General features: G+C 43.4%; 1 protein-coding gene across 7 annotated transcripts in view; it reads right to left on the bottom strand.

Moving 5' to 3' along the window:
• Window positions 1-12,785, bottom strand: part of STRADA (STE20 related adaptor alpha) — a 42,833-nt gene that overhangs the window by 21,150 nt on the left and 8,898 nt on the right. For 3 of the 7 annotated variants that reach the window (XM_032138696.2, XM_058431958.1, XM_032138697.2), the window contains exons 2-3: window positions 4,891-4,970; window positions 3,184-3,241 (exon numbers count right to left, since the gene is read on the bottom strand). In XM_032138696.2, the coding sequence (XP_031994587.1) occupies window positions 3,184-3,241; window positions 4,891-4,926 (94 nt within the window). In that variant the 5' untranslated portion in view covers window positions 4,927-4,970. Of the gene's footprint in view, window positions 1-3,183; window positions 3,242-4,890; window positions 4,971-12,785 lie in introns of those variants that run through there. The other 4 variants (XM_032138698.2, XM_058431959.1, XM_032138699.2 and 1 more) reach the window with 4 other exon arrangements.

The raw sequence follows: 12,785 nt of genomic DNA, 5'->3' as shown, positions 1-12,785 counted from the left end.
GGGCAAAAAGTTTTAATATAGCAACACGTGTATGAAGGACCATTACCCAACCTGATTCTCTAAAGTCAGATAGATTTGATTCTAAATGTAAATAAAGCAAAGGCATTTTGGCCCTCTACTAGTCCTAGTGAAAATGAACAAAACAAAGGACAACTGAAATAACTTTCTGTTCTTAAGTCAAATTCTGTATGTGCTTTTGACCTTCTCTATTCTGTAAAAGTGATAAAAATCACCAAACTGAAAATTTTTAACTGTAAAATATTGGAGTGATTATACATTTCTAATCAAATTATACAATTCTAAATAACTTAAACTACAAACAAAATCAGAAAAGTCTAGTTACCAAGGAAAATGCTTTCTTTTTTTTTTTTTTTTTTTGGAGGCAGAGTCTTGCTTTATCCCCTAGGCTGGAGTGCAGTGGTGTGATCTTGGCTCACTGCAACCTCCGCCTCCCGGGTTCAAACGATTCTCCTGCCTCAGCCTCCCAAGTAGCTGGGATTACAGGTGCCTGCCACCACGCCTGGCTAATTTTTATATTTTTAGTAGAGATGGGGTTTTGTCATGTTGGCCAGGCTGGTCTCCAACTCCTGACTTCAGGTGATCTGCCTGCCTCGGCCTCCCAAAGTGCTGGGATTACAGGCGTGAGCCACCATGCCCGGCCTACTTTTTTTTTTTTTTTTTTTTTTGAGACGGAGTCTCTCTCTGTCGCCCAGGCTGGAGTGCAGTGGTGCGATCTTGGCAATTCTCCTGCCTCAGCCTCCTGAGTAGCTGGGATTACAGGCGTGCGCCACCATGCTGACTATCTTTTTTTGTCTTTTTAGTAGAGATGGGGTTTTTACCATATTGGCCAGGCTGGTCGAACTCCTGACCTTGTGATCCGCCCGCCTCGGCCTCCCAAAGTGCTGGGATTACAGGCATGAGCCACCGTGCCCGGCCTCATTGTTTACTTTTAAACCATTTTATTCCCATTAATGATGGGAAGAAAATGAGAACAGGAACAGAATGTGGTATTTTTGTTCCACTAGCCTTTCCTTTACTGTGCATCTAACTAATTCTTTCCAACTAAAATATAAAGAACTCATCATTTTTCTAAACTCCCATTTGTCTAAAACATAACACTTTGACAAAGTTCACAAATATTACTAGTCCAGAAATTCTTTGAGATGTGTTAGGGAAAATAAATTAATAGGTACCACCTAGTAACTAACAAGTTTGAGTTTTCAATTACTTAAACCTATCCCTGACCTCGTGATCCGCCCGCCTGGGCCTCCCAAATGGAAACCCCGTCCCTACTAAAAATACAAAAAAAAATTAGCCAGGCATGGTGGTGTGCTCCTGTAATCCCAGCTACTCAGGAGGGCTGAGGCAGGAGAATCGTTTGAACCCGGGAGGCGGAGGTTGCGGTGAGCCGAGATCGTGCCACTGCACTCCAGCTTGAGCGACAGAGCAAGACTCTGTCTCAAAACAAAACAACAACAAAACAAAACAAAACCAAAAAAACCTATCTGGGGGTATTTTGGATCAGCTAACCAATGTACTCAATCTGATCATCTGTTTTTTAAATTTACTTCTTATTTTATTTTTGAGACGGAGTCCCAAAAACTCAGCCTTGCTCTGTCGCCCAGGCTGGAGTGCAGTGGTGTGATCTTGGCTCACTGCAACCTCCACCTCCCGAGTTCAAGCCATTCTCCTGCTTCAGTCTCCCTAGTAGCTGGAACCACAGGTCTGCGCCACCATGCCTGGCTAATTTTTCTATTTTTAGTAGAGATGTAGTTTCACCACCTTGGCCAGCCTGGTCTTGAACTCCTGACCTCAGGTGATCCGCCTGCCTTGGCCTCCCAAAGTGCTGGGATTACAGGCATGAGCCACCGTGCCCAGCCGCTAATCTTATTTTTTTATTTTTATTTTTATTTTTGAGACGGAGTCTTGCTCTGTCACCCAGGCTGGAATGCAGTGGCGCCATCTCAGCTCACTGCAACCTCTGCCTCCTGGGTTCAAGCGATTCTTCTGCCTCAGCCTCCCGAGTACCTGGGACTACTGTGCGCGCCACCACGCCCAGCTAATTTTTGTATTTTTAGTAGAGATGGGGTTTCCGCACACTGGCCTGGCTGGTCCCGAATTCCTGACCTCAAGTGATCCGCCTGCCTCAGCCTCCCAAAGTGTTGGGATTACAGGCATGAGCCGCCATGCCCGGCCTGATAATCTGTTTCTTTCTTTCTTTTTTTTTTTCTTTGAGACGGAGTCTAGCTCTGTCACCCAGGCTGGAGTGCAGTGGCGCGATCTCCGCTCATTGCAAGCTCCGCCTCCTGGGTTCATGCCATTCTCCTTCCTCAGCCTCTCAAGTAGCTGGGATTACGGGCACCTGCCACCACGCCCGGCTAATTGTTTCATATTTTTAGTAGAGAGGGGGTTTCACCGTGTTAGCCAGGATGGTCTCGATCTCCTGACCTCGTAATCTGCCCGCCTTGGCCTCCCAAGGTGCTGGGATTACCGGTGTGAGCCACCGCGCCCAGCCGGTAATCTGTTTCTTAAACTATAGGATCCTAAAAGAGTATCTTAGTATTCAGACACAAAGAATGGGGCTCTACTATTATTTTTATTGAAAATAATTTTTTTTGCCCTAAATTAAGATGACAGTTCCCAAAAAGGCTCACTTTGAAAATGGCCAAAGGGTAATGCCTAGGCCTGTCAAGGTTTACTTCTGAAATCAACAGTCAGGTTTTACAACAGGAAGTTCATATTTTTGCTCTGAAAGATTTTTCCTTAGTTTTCTTAAGTCTCATAATTTCTACCATGAAAAAATGAGTCAACTAGATTCATCAGTAAAACCAGAACTTTCATATCATTGCTTCCTTTGTCTTGACAATTATTTTTTAAATCAAGGCTAGAGACTTTTAAATAGTTTTCTTCCTTTAAAAATATGTATTTCACCTGGACAGAAGAAAACATATATGCTTTTAAGTAAATACTGGCTTTCTAACAATCAAGACAGGCCAAGGAAAATTGCCAGGTTAGTCTTCAAATCTTTAGGAAATCATAAATTCAAAAAGGAACCAAAGAAATCCAACAACTGTAGGTTACACTTGCCCTTAGAATTGCCAATTGCTATAGATTGATTTAGTCAACAAAAAAGTAGTGATTTTTATATCCTGAAGTGATGGCTAAATGCCATACTGTACTTACCTCCAAATAGTTCCAAATCTCTTAAGCCCTCAACAATGAACTTTTCCGAGACCCACCGCTAAAGAGGAAAACCCCAAAGAGAATTAGTATTTCTTCCAAGCCACAACAAATTAGCTATCAACCTTTAGACAGACAAACAAAGTCACAACTATGAAAACAGAATCATGCAGTACAGTTAGGAATCATTTCTATGGAAAAGTTTTTAACAGAATCTTGAAATGAACTAAAAACAAGATTCCTTCCTCTACTCCTCTTTGCCTAATTGATGAATAATTCTTAAATTTGACAGATGAGAAATAGATAGTACTGGCTGTAATAATGGAGACTGTTTTTGCCTTCCCTATATTGATTGGTTCCATCTTACTCATTCTACATTACAGATGCCTTGGATCACTGATGTCAATTTGAAAACTATTACTGGAATTCATAACACAGAAAACAGAGATGAAACAGTAGTTACTCACAAGACCCTGTTAGTTTGTAAAACGACACACAACAAGTTGTATATTCTTTATCCACTAGGGGTTCTAAAGACATGGCTGCTTACATTTTCTGCCAAGTTCACAAGGGCCAAACTAGTAAGATCAAACTAGCAGGATCAATTTATGGCTCACTTTACTGGCCTATTTCAAACGAGTATTAGATTTCTGTCATTCTGATCAGTGGTTTCGTTTCACCTGAATTAGGCTATGTTGAAACAGACAAGGAGCTCATATTTAAAAGCAATGGAATCAAGATTGTATTTCCCTTAAGGACTGGTGTTACACTTTGGCTTGGGGACATTCTTTCCACTGGGCAGAGTTCAGCCTATGGAGAGATTCCTTTTTTCCTCTTAATTAACAGTGAAGTTTACTCTTTCTAATATAAATTGTTCTTATATGCATAAACATTAGAAAAAAGATTAAGTAACATTCAGAAATAAGTTGCATGATACAGACTGTGAATTGGAACTATAGCATCATTCTCTGTCCTTACCTATAACCATTTTTTCCAAATCAAAAAAGAAGTAACATCCTAAATTTAAAACTTCATATAAATTATATGCACCGCATCAAAAAACATAAATTATGCTTTAATGTAAAGAAAGTGGTGTACTCATAATATATCATAGCACTTATACACTGTTACAAAATTCTAAAATAATTACAACTGCATTTAGAAATTAGGTACTTGATAAAAAAGAAAATAAGAAACTCATGAAATAATGGGAATTTGTAAAGAAGCTAAATCTAGTATTGTTTTTGAGGTCATTTTATCTGATGAAGTTTTGAAGTATAATAAAATCTTTCATGTTCAAAAAGTCTTCAACTAAAACTAATGACATTACTTAGAAAAAAGTGTCCTAGTAATTACAACTTGATTTTGGAAACTCACAAACTCACGGGGGGGTCATAAGCAGTTAAACATCTACACTGAAAAGTATCATCGACTCATTTAATGTTGTATGACTGATATTCATGAAATAAGCCACTTTCTTCTTATTTATTCTCTATCAGACAAGCTGGTGGTAAATTTTGTGTCTCTGGTCAGCCTCTGTCTGCAAACTCTTCTCAGGAGTGGAGGCTGCACTACCTGCCTTACTTCCTACATCCCTCACTTCCGTATCAATCCGACCCTCACATAGAAAACCACCTACAACATCTGCCAAAACACACTGCTTTTCAGAAAACAAAAATAGTAAAGCCAGAAGAATAGAAAAACACTCACCCTAATTCGCTCTGGTTTACTTACAAGAAACGACATGAGTTCCTACTGTGTAGACCTACTTCAGTTTCAAAAACTTAAACCTAAAAGGAAAATAGAAACAGGTTGAGTTAGCAAAAATCTCCTTATAGAGAAATACCTTCTGATTAACAAAAACTTATTACAGGTCTACCATTCAAAGCACTGGACTTCACCTATAAATTGCTAGATTTGTTTAGAGAAACTTTAAGTGATGATAAATCTGAATATACTTTGGCCAAGTACATTATAAAATTCTGTAATTTCTGGCCAGGCATGGTGGTTCATGTCTGTAATCCCAGCACTTTGGGAGGCCGAGGCAGGTGGATCACCTGAGGTCAAGAGTTTGAGACCAGCCTGGCCAACATGGTGAAACCCCGTCTCTATTAAAAAAAAAAAAAAAAAGCCAGGCAAGGTGGCAGGTGGCTGTAATCCTAGCTACTTAAGAATCATTTGAACCCAGGAGATGGAGATTGCAGTGAGCCGAGATCATGCCATTGCATTCCAGCCTGGGTGACAGAGTGAGACTGTCTCAAAAAAAAAAAAAAAAATTGATTTCTGTAGAAAGAGAAATTTGTTATTATATGGTTTTAAATTAATTCCTAAATTTCTCTTGACTTAATTCCCCACTAACCTTTTCCCAGAAGCAATTACCTTCAGTTATTTTCCGTGGTTATCCTGCTTTTTATTTATTTACTTTTTGTAGAGACAGGGTCTCTTTATGTGGCCTAGGCTGGTCTGGAACTCCTGGAGTCAAGCGATCCTCCCATCTTGGCCTCCCAAAGTGCGGGGGTTACCACGTGAACCACCATGCACAGTGTTATCCTGCTTTTTAATAATTATTCTTAAACAATGTTTATATGGGTATGACTTAATTTTAGATTTTTTAAATTTTCTTTACTGCTCCTTGCAGAGCAGGGCTAACTCACAGGCAATGTACCCAGAGTCAGCCAGTTTTAACTTCCTACTATGGTAGATGAAGACGAAGCTTCTTACATCATCATCTTCCACTGTATCTCCTGCTCTCATTCTACCAACACAGCTCTGGCATAATTTGGTTAAATCAATAGTCCACATTTATATTATTATGACTATGCAAATATGGTTCAGAGCTGAGGCAAATAGAAATAACTATGTCTCTGCCAGGCCTGGTGGCTCAAGCCTGTACACCCAGCACTTTGGGAGGCCGAGGTGGGTGGATCACTTGAGGTCAGGAGTTCGAGACTAGCCTGACCAACATGGTAAAACCCTGTCTCTACTAAAAATACACAAAAAAATTAGCCAGGTGTGGTGGCGGGCGCCTGTAGTCCCAGCTACTCAAGAGGCTGAGAAAGAAGAATTGCTTGAAGCCGGGAGGCAGAGGTTGCAGTGAGCCAAGGTCACGCCACTGCACTCCAGCCTGGGTGACAGAGCTAGACTCCATCTCAAAACAAACAAAAACAAAAACAAACAAACAAAAAAACAACAACAAAAAAAACCATGTCTCTTTTCCTTTTTTTTTTTCTTGAGATGGAGTTTCCCTCTTGTTGCCCAGGCTAAAGTGCAGTTGCACGATGATCTTGACTCACTGCAACCTCCACCTCCCAGTTCAAGTGATTCTCCTGCCCTAGCCTCCCGAGTAGCTGGGATAGCAGGTGCCTGCCACCATGCCTGACTGATTTTTGTATTTAGTAGAGATGGGGTTTCACCATGTTGGCCAGGCTAGTCTCGAACTCCTGACTTCAGGTGATCCACCCACCTCAGCCTCCCAAAGTGCTGGGATTATATAAGGGATGAGCCACTGTGCCCAGACAATGTCTCTCTTTCCTTATACACCTATTTTTTCCTAGAGTTAATAACTGCCTCATTTGTTCACTTGCTTGGTTTCCCATATAGCTATTATTTTTTTACAAATATGCCAACATCTCTGCTATTTGCCTTATCCATATATTTTTCCATACCCTCAAACCCATCAATTTCAATTTTCTCCTGGAAGTTGCCTTCATAGGGCCCTCCAGTCTCCTGCTACAATCTGGACTAACTGCTTTTTAGGCCAGTTGCACTTAGTTGACTTTTTTTTTTTTTTTTTTTTTTTGAGGCAGGGTCTGGCTCTGTCAACCAGTCTGGAGTGCAGTGATGCGATCTCTGCTCACTGCAACCTCTGCCTCCAGGGCTCCAACCATCCTCCCACCTCAGCCTCCTGAGTAGCTGGAACTACAGGTACATGCCACCATGCCTAATTTTTGTATTTTTTGTAGAGACGGGGTTTTGCCATGTTGCCCAGGCTGGAGTGTGGTGGCGCGATCCTGGCTCACTGCAACCTCTGCCTCCCAGGTTCAAGTGATTCTCTTGCTTCAGCCTCCCGAGTTACTGGGACTACAGGTGCGTGCACCACTACGCCTGGCTAATTTTTTTGTATTTTTAGTAGAGACAAGGTTTCACTATGTTGGCCAGGCTGGTCTCGAACCCTTGATCTCAGGTGATCCACCCACCTCAGCCTCCTAAAGTGCTGGGATTACAGGCGCGAGCCACTGCGCCTGGTCTCAAACTCTTGAGCTCAGGCAATCTGTCTGCCTCAGCCTCCCAAAGTGCTAGGATTACAGGTGTGAGCCACCGTGCCTGGCCCTACCCTGATATTTTTTTTTTTTGAGACGGAGTCTCGCTCTGTTGCCAGGCTGGAGTACAGCGGCGATCTTGGCTCACTGCAACCTCCGACTCCCGGGTTCCAGCGATTCTCCTGCCTCAGCCTCCCGAGTAGCTGGGGTTACAAGCTTGTGCTGCCATGCCCTGCTTAGTTTTGTATTTTTAATAGAGACGGGGTTCCACCATGTTGGCCAGGATGGTCTCAATCTCCTGACCTCGTGATCTGCCCGCCTCAGCCTTCCAAAGTGCTGGGATTACAGGCGTGACTCACTGCACCCGGCCCTGATATTCTTTCCTTTTTTTTTTGAGACGGAGTCTTGCTGTGTCACCAGGCTGGAGTGCAGTGGCATGATCTCAGCTCACTGCAACCTCCGCCTCCTGGGTTCAAGCGATTCCCCTGCCTCAGCCTCCCCAGTAGCTGGGATTACAGGCATGCGCCACCACACCCAGCTAATTTTTTGTATTTTTTTAGTAGAGGTGGGGTTTCACCATGTTGGCCAAGATGATCTCGATCTCCTGACCTTGTGATCCGCCCGCCTTGGCCTCCCAAAGTGCTAGGATTACAGGCATGAGCCACTGCGCCTGGCCAGCCCTGATATTCTTATAGAAGCTCCTTCTCCAACCCCAGCTGAGAATCACTCATTTATCTTGTCATAAAATTTTAAAAATATATATTTGAAAAAACATGATTAGAATGCATATTTAATAGTATTAAACACAAAGCATCATGCAAAAGAAATTTAAGAGGAAAAAAGGTCCATATCCTCATGTAGTTTACAATAGAAAGAGAAAATTAGTGTAAAGAGGCACGTAGATGTTTTTATCTGCAAAAAAAAGTTTCTATGGTCTCAAAAAATTTTGGAATTTAAAAATAAAATTAAATTTTCTTTCTTTTTTTTTATGATACAGGGTTTCATTCTATTGCCCAGGTTAGAGTGCAGTGGCACAATCTCGGCTCACAGCAACCTCTGCTTCAGAGGTTCAAGTGATTCTCCTGCCTCCGCTTCCCAAGTAGCTGGGACTACAGGCGTGCAACACCATCCCTGGCTAATTTTTGTATTTTTAGTAGAGTCAGGGATTCACCATGTTAGCCAGGTTGGTCTTGAACTCCTGACCTCAAGTTATCCACCTGCCTCAGCCTCCCAAAGTTCTGGGATTACAGGTGTGAGCCACCCTACTAGCCTAAAACAGAATGTATTTCAAATTAACTTGTGTATTTATAAACACCTATAGATGCTCAGACATCCACCTTTAAAAATTCTAATTCTGCAGGTCTGGGGAGGGCCTTGGACATCTATATAGTTTTAAAAGTTCTAGCTGCTAAAACTACCACCATTCTCCCCCACCTCACCACAAAAACAACAAAAGCCCTGCATTGTCAAGATTGAGAACCACTGAGCAAAGAGATGGAGTAAGTTCCAGGCTCTTTTCTGCTTTTCTAATCAGGTCTTGGAATAGTTCCTCAAATGTACAGCTGATTAAAAATCTCCAGTTAAATGGATAGTAAGAATCTTAAAAATATGAATATACTGGCTGGGCGTGGTGGCTCACGCCTGTAATCCCAGCATTTTAGGAGGCTGAGGTGGATGGATCACCTGAGGTCAAGAGTTCAACACCAGCTTGGCCAACATGGTGAAACCCCCATCTCTACTAAAAATACAAAAATTAGCTGGGCGTGGTGGCAGGTGCCTGTAATCCCAGCTGCTTGGGAGGCTGAGGCAGGAGAATCGCTTGAACCTGGGAGGTGGAGGTTGCAGTGAGCCGAGATCGCACCATTGCACTCCAGCCTAGGGAACAAGAGCGAGACTTTGTCTCAAAAAATAAATAAATAAATAAAATACGAATATATCTTGCTGTTTTTCCACTTGTAGAATTTTGCCCTAAGGAAAATTTATGTAGAAATTCAGTTACAATGATATCTCCTATAGTGTCACTGTCTATTATAGCTACCACTAGCCAAATGTGGTTAAACTTACATCTGAATTTGTAATAAATAAAATTAAATTTCAGTTACTGTGGCTGGTGTGGGAGCTCATACCTGTAATCCCAGCACTCTGAGAGGCCAAGTGGGGAAGATCACTTGAGCCCAGGAATTCAAGACTAGCCTGGGCAACATAGTGAGACCCCGTCTCTACCCCCACCCCACCACTGGCCAAAAAAAAAAAAAAATTAGTCAGGTGTGGTGCCTATACTCTTAGCTACTTGGGAGGCTGAGGTGAGAGGATCACTTGAGCCTGGGAGGTCAAGGGTCTGATGAGCTGTTATTGTACCACCATACTCCAGCCTGGGTGACAGAGAGACATCCTGTCTAAAAAAAAAAAAAAAAAAATTCAGTTCCTCAATCACATTACATTTCGAGTTCTCAGGAGTCACATGTAGCTAGCAGCTTCTCTATTAGAAGATGAGAATGCCTGGGAAAGCACAGAGCCAGCTGAATGTGTCCATGGTTTATCTTTTTTGAAATTCTTTTTCCTTTTGAGACAGAATCTCGCTCTTGTTGCCCCAGCTACAGTGCAGTGGCACGATGACGGTTCACTGCAGCCTTGACCTCCCAGGCCCAAGCAGTCCCCCACCTCAGCCTCCTGAGTAGCTGAGACCACCACAGGCATGTGTCACCATGCCTGGCTATTTTTTTTTTTTTTTTTTCTGAGAAAGTCTCACTCTGTTGCTGAGGCTGGATTACAGTGGCGTGATCTCAGAGGCTCACTGCAACCTCCACCTCCCAAGGTCAAGTGATGCTCCCACCTCAGCCTCCCAAGTAGCTGGGACTACAGGCATGCACCACGATACCCAGCTAAGTTTTGTATTTTTTGTAGAGATGAGGTTTCACCATGTTGCCCAAGGTTGGTCTTGAACTTGGGCTCAAGTGATCCGCCCGCCTCAACCTCCTAAATTGTTGGAATTACAGGCGTGACCCACCATGCCTGGCCAATTTTTTATTTTTAGTACAGACAGGTCTTGCTATATTGCCGATGTTGGTCTTGAACTCCTGAGCTCAAGACATCCTCTGTGAAATTCTTAATTAATTAGCTCAGACCTATGTAAGAGTTATGTCAAATAATTCCACTGGGCAAAGACACCTAATTTAGTCCCTCAGAAATACATCTGGAAACAGTTCATCTTGACGGAAACACTGGAAGCGGCACTCCTCCATGTTAGGTGTATTAGTGCTACTGGTGGTTTATTATTAATAGCTTCTTCTTGTTACCTTTAATGGACACAGCCATGGCAGGAGATTCACAGTCCCTATCTTAAAATTCCAAGTACATTTTATTGTCATGCTATGTGAAGTCCAATCATGTCTGTGTTTGTGTGCATGTGCATAGTGGCGTATTTTTTTTGGAGACAGAATCTCGCTCTGTCGCCCAGGCTGGAGTGTAGTGATCTCGGCTCCCTGCAACCTCTGCTTCCTGGGTTCAAGCAATTCTCCTGTCTCAGCCTCTGGAGTAGCTGGGACTACAGGCACGTGCCACCACGGCCAGCTAATTTTTTGTATTTTTATTTTATTTTATTTTATTTATTTATTTATTTGAGATGGAGGCTGGAGTGCAGTGGCACAGTCTCAGCTCACTGCAAGCTCCGCCTCCCGGGTTCACGCCATTCTCCTGCCTCAGCCTCCCGAGTAGCTGGGACTACAGGTGCCCGCCACCACACCCAGCTAATTTTTTTTGTATTTTTAGTATAGACAGGGTTTCACCATGTTAGCGAGGATGGTCTCGATCTCCTGACCTCATGATCCACCTGCCTCGGCCTCCCAAAGTGCTGGGATTACAGGCGTGAGCCACCACGCCTGGCTTAATTTTTTGTATTTTTAGTAGAGACGGGGTTTTGCCACGTTACCCAGGCTAGTCTCAAACTCCTGAGCTAAGGCAATCCACGTGCCTCGGCCTCCCAAAGTGCTAGGATTACAGGTGTGAGCCACCGCACCTGGCCAATAGTAGCATATTAAAAACCATTCTTTTTTTGGAGACAGGGTCTTGCTCTGTCACCTAGGCTGGAAAGCAGTGGTGTAACCACGGCTCACTGCAACCTCAACCTCCTGGGCTCAAGCAATCCTCCTACCTCAGCCTTCTGAATAGCTGGGACCACAGGTGTGAGAAGCTGCCTGGCTAGTTAAAAAAAAAAAAAATTGCTTGTGTAGGCCGGGCATGGTGGTTCACTTCTGTAGTCCCAGCACTTTGGGGGGCTGAGGCAGGTGGATTGCTTGAGCTCAGGAGTTCAAGACCAGTGTGGGCAACATGGCGAAAGCCCATCTCTACAAAAATATAAAAATTAGCCAGGCATGGCGGCATGTGCCTGTAGTCCCAACTACTTGGGAGGGTGAGGTGGGAGGATAGCTTGAACCTGGGAGGCAGAGGTTGAAGTGAGCCACAATCACACCACTGCACTCCAGCCCCTATAGGTAACAGACTATGTTGTCCAGGCTGGTCTTGAACTCCTGGGCTCAAGTGATTCTCCTACCTTGGCCTCCCAAAGTAGTGAGATTAACAGTATGAGCCACCACGCCCAGCCTAAAAACCATTTTCTTTTTGGGGAAGGACAGAGTCTCACGCTGTTGCCCAGGCTGGAATGCAATGGTGTGGTCTCGGCTCACTGCAACCTCCACCTCCCAGGTTCATGAGATTCTCCTGCCTCGGCCTCCCAGGTAGATGGGATTACAGGCACCCACCACCACGCCCAGCTAGTTTTTTTGTATTTTTAGTAGAGACAGGGTTTTACCATGTTGGCCAGGCTAATCTTAAAACTCCTGACCTCAGGTGATCCGCCCACCTCGGCCTTCCAACTAAAAACCATTTCCTAAGAATATTTTGGGCCTGCCAATGGGCACAAGCTAGACACACTTTTGCAAAGAGGTAGGATGCCCTTCTATTCAGGTATGATCTTTATCAGGCTCCTCAATTTTCACTACTAAATGTTTAAGACATATGGGTCACATATAACTGACAATAAAACAGCAGTACTCCTGGTATTTGTCAGAGTACAATCTTTTTTTTTTTAATTTCCTTTTTAAAATTGTATTCAATTCTCTTGCTTTTTCTTCTTTTTTTTTTCAGATGGAGTCTCGCTCTGTCACCTAGGCTGGAGTGCAATGGCGTGATCTCGGCTCACTGCAAGCTCCGCCTCCCGGGTTCACGCCATTCTCCTGCCTCAGCCTCCCGAGTAGCTGAGACTACAGGCGCCCACCACCACGCCAGGCTAATTTTTTGTATTTTTAGTAGAGACGGGGTTTCACTGTGTTAGCTAGGATGGTCTCAATC

This window comes from Hylobates moloch, unplaced genomic scaffold (assembly GCF_009828535.3).
Source record: "Hylobates moloch isolate HMO894 unplaced genomic scaffold, HMol_V3 SCAFFOLD_19, whole genome shotgun sequence".
NCBI lineage: Eukaryota > Metazoa > Chordata > Mammalia > Primates > Hylobatidae > Hylobates > Hylobates moloch.
Note: the sequence above shows the minus strand (reverse complement) of the source record. Positions and strands in the feature narration are given on the sequence as shown.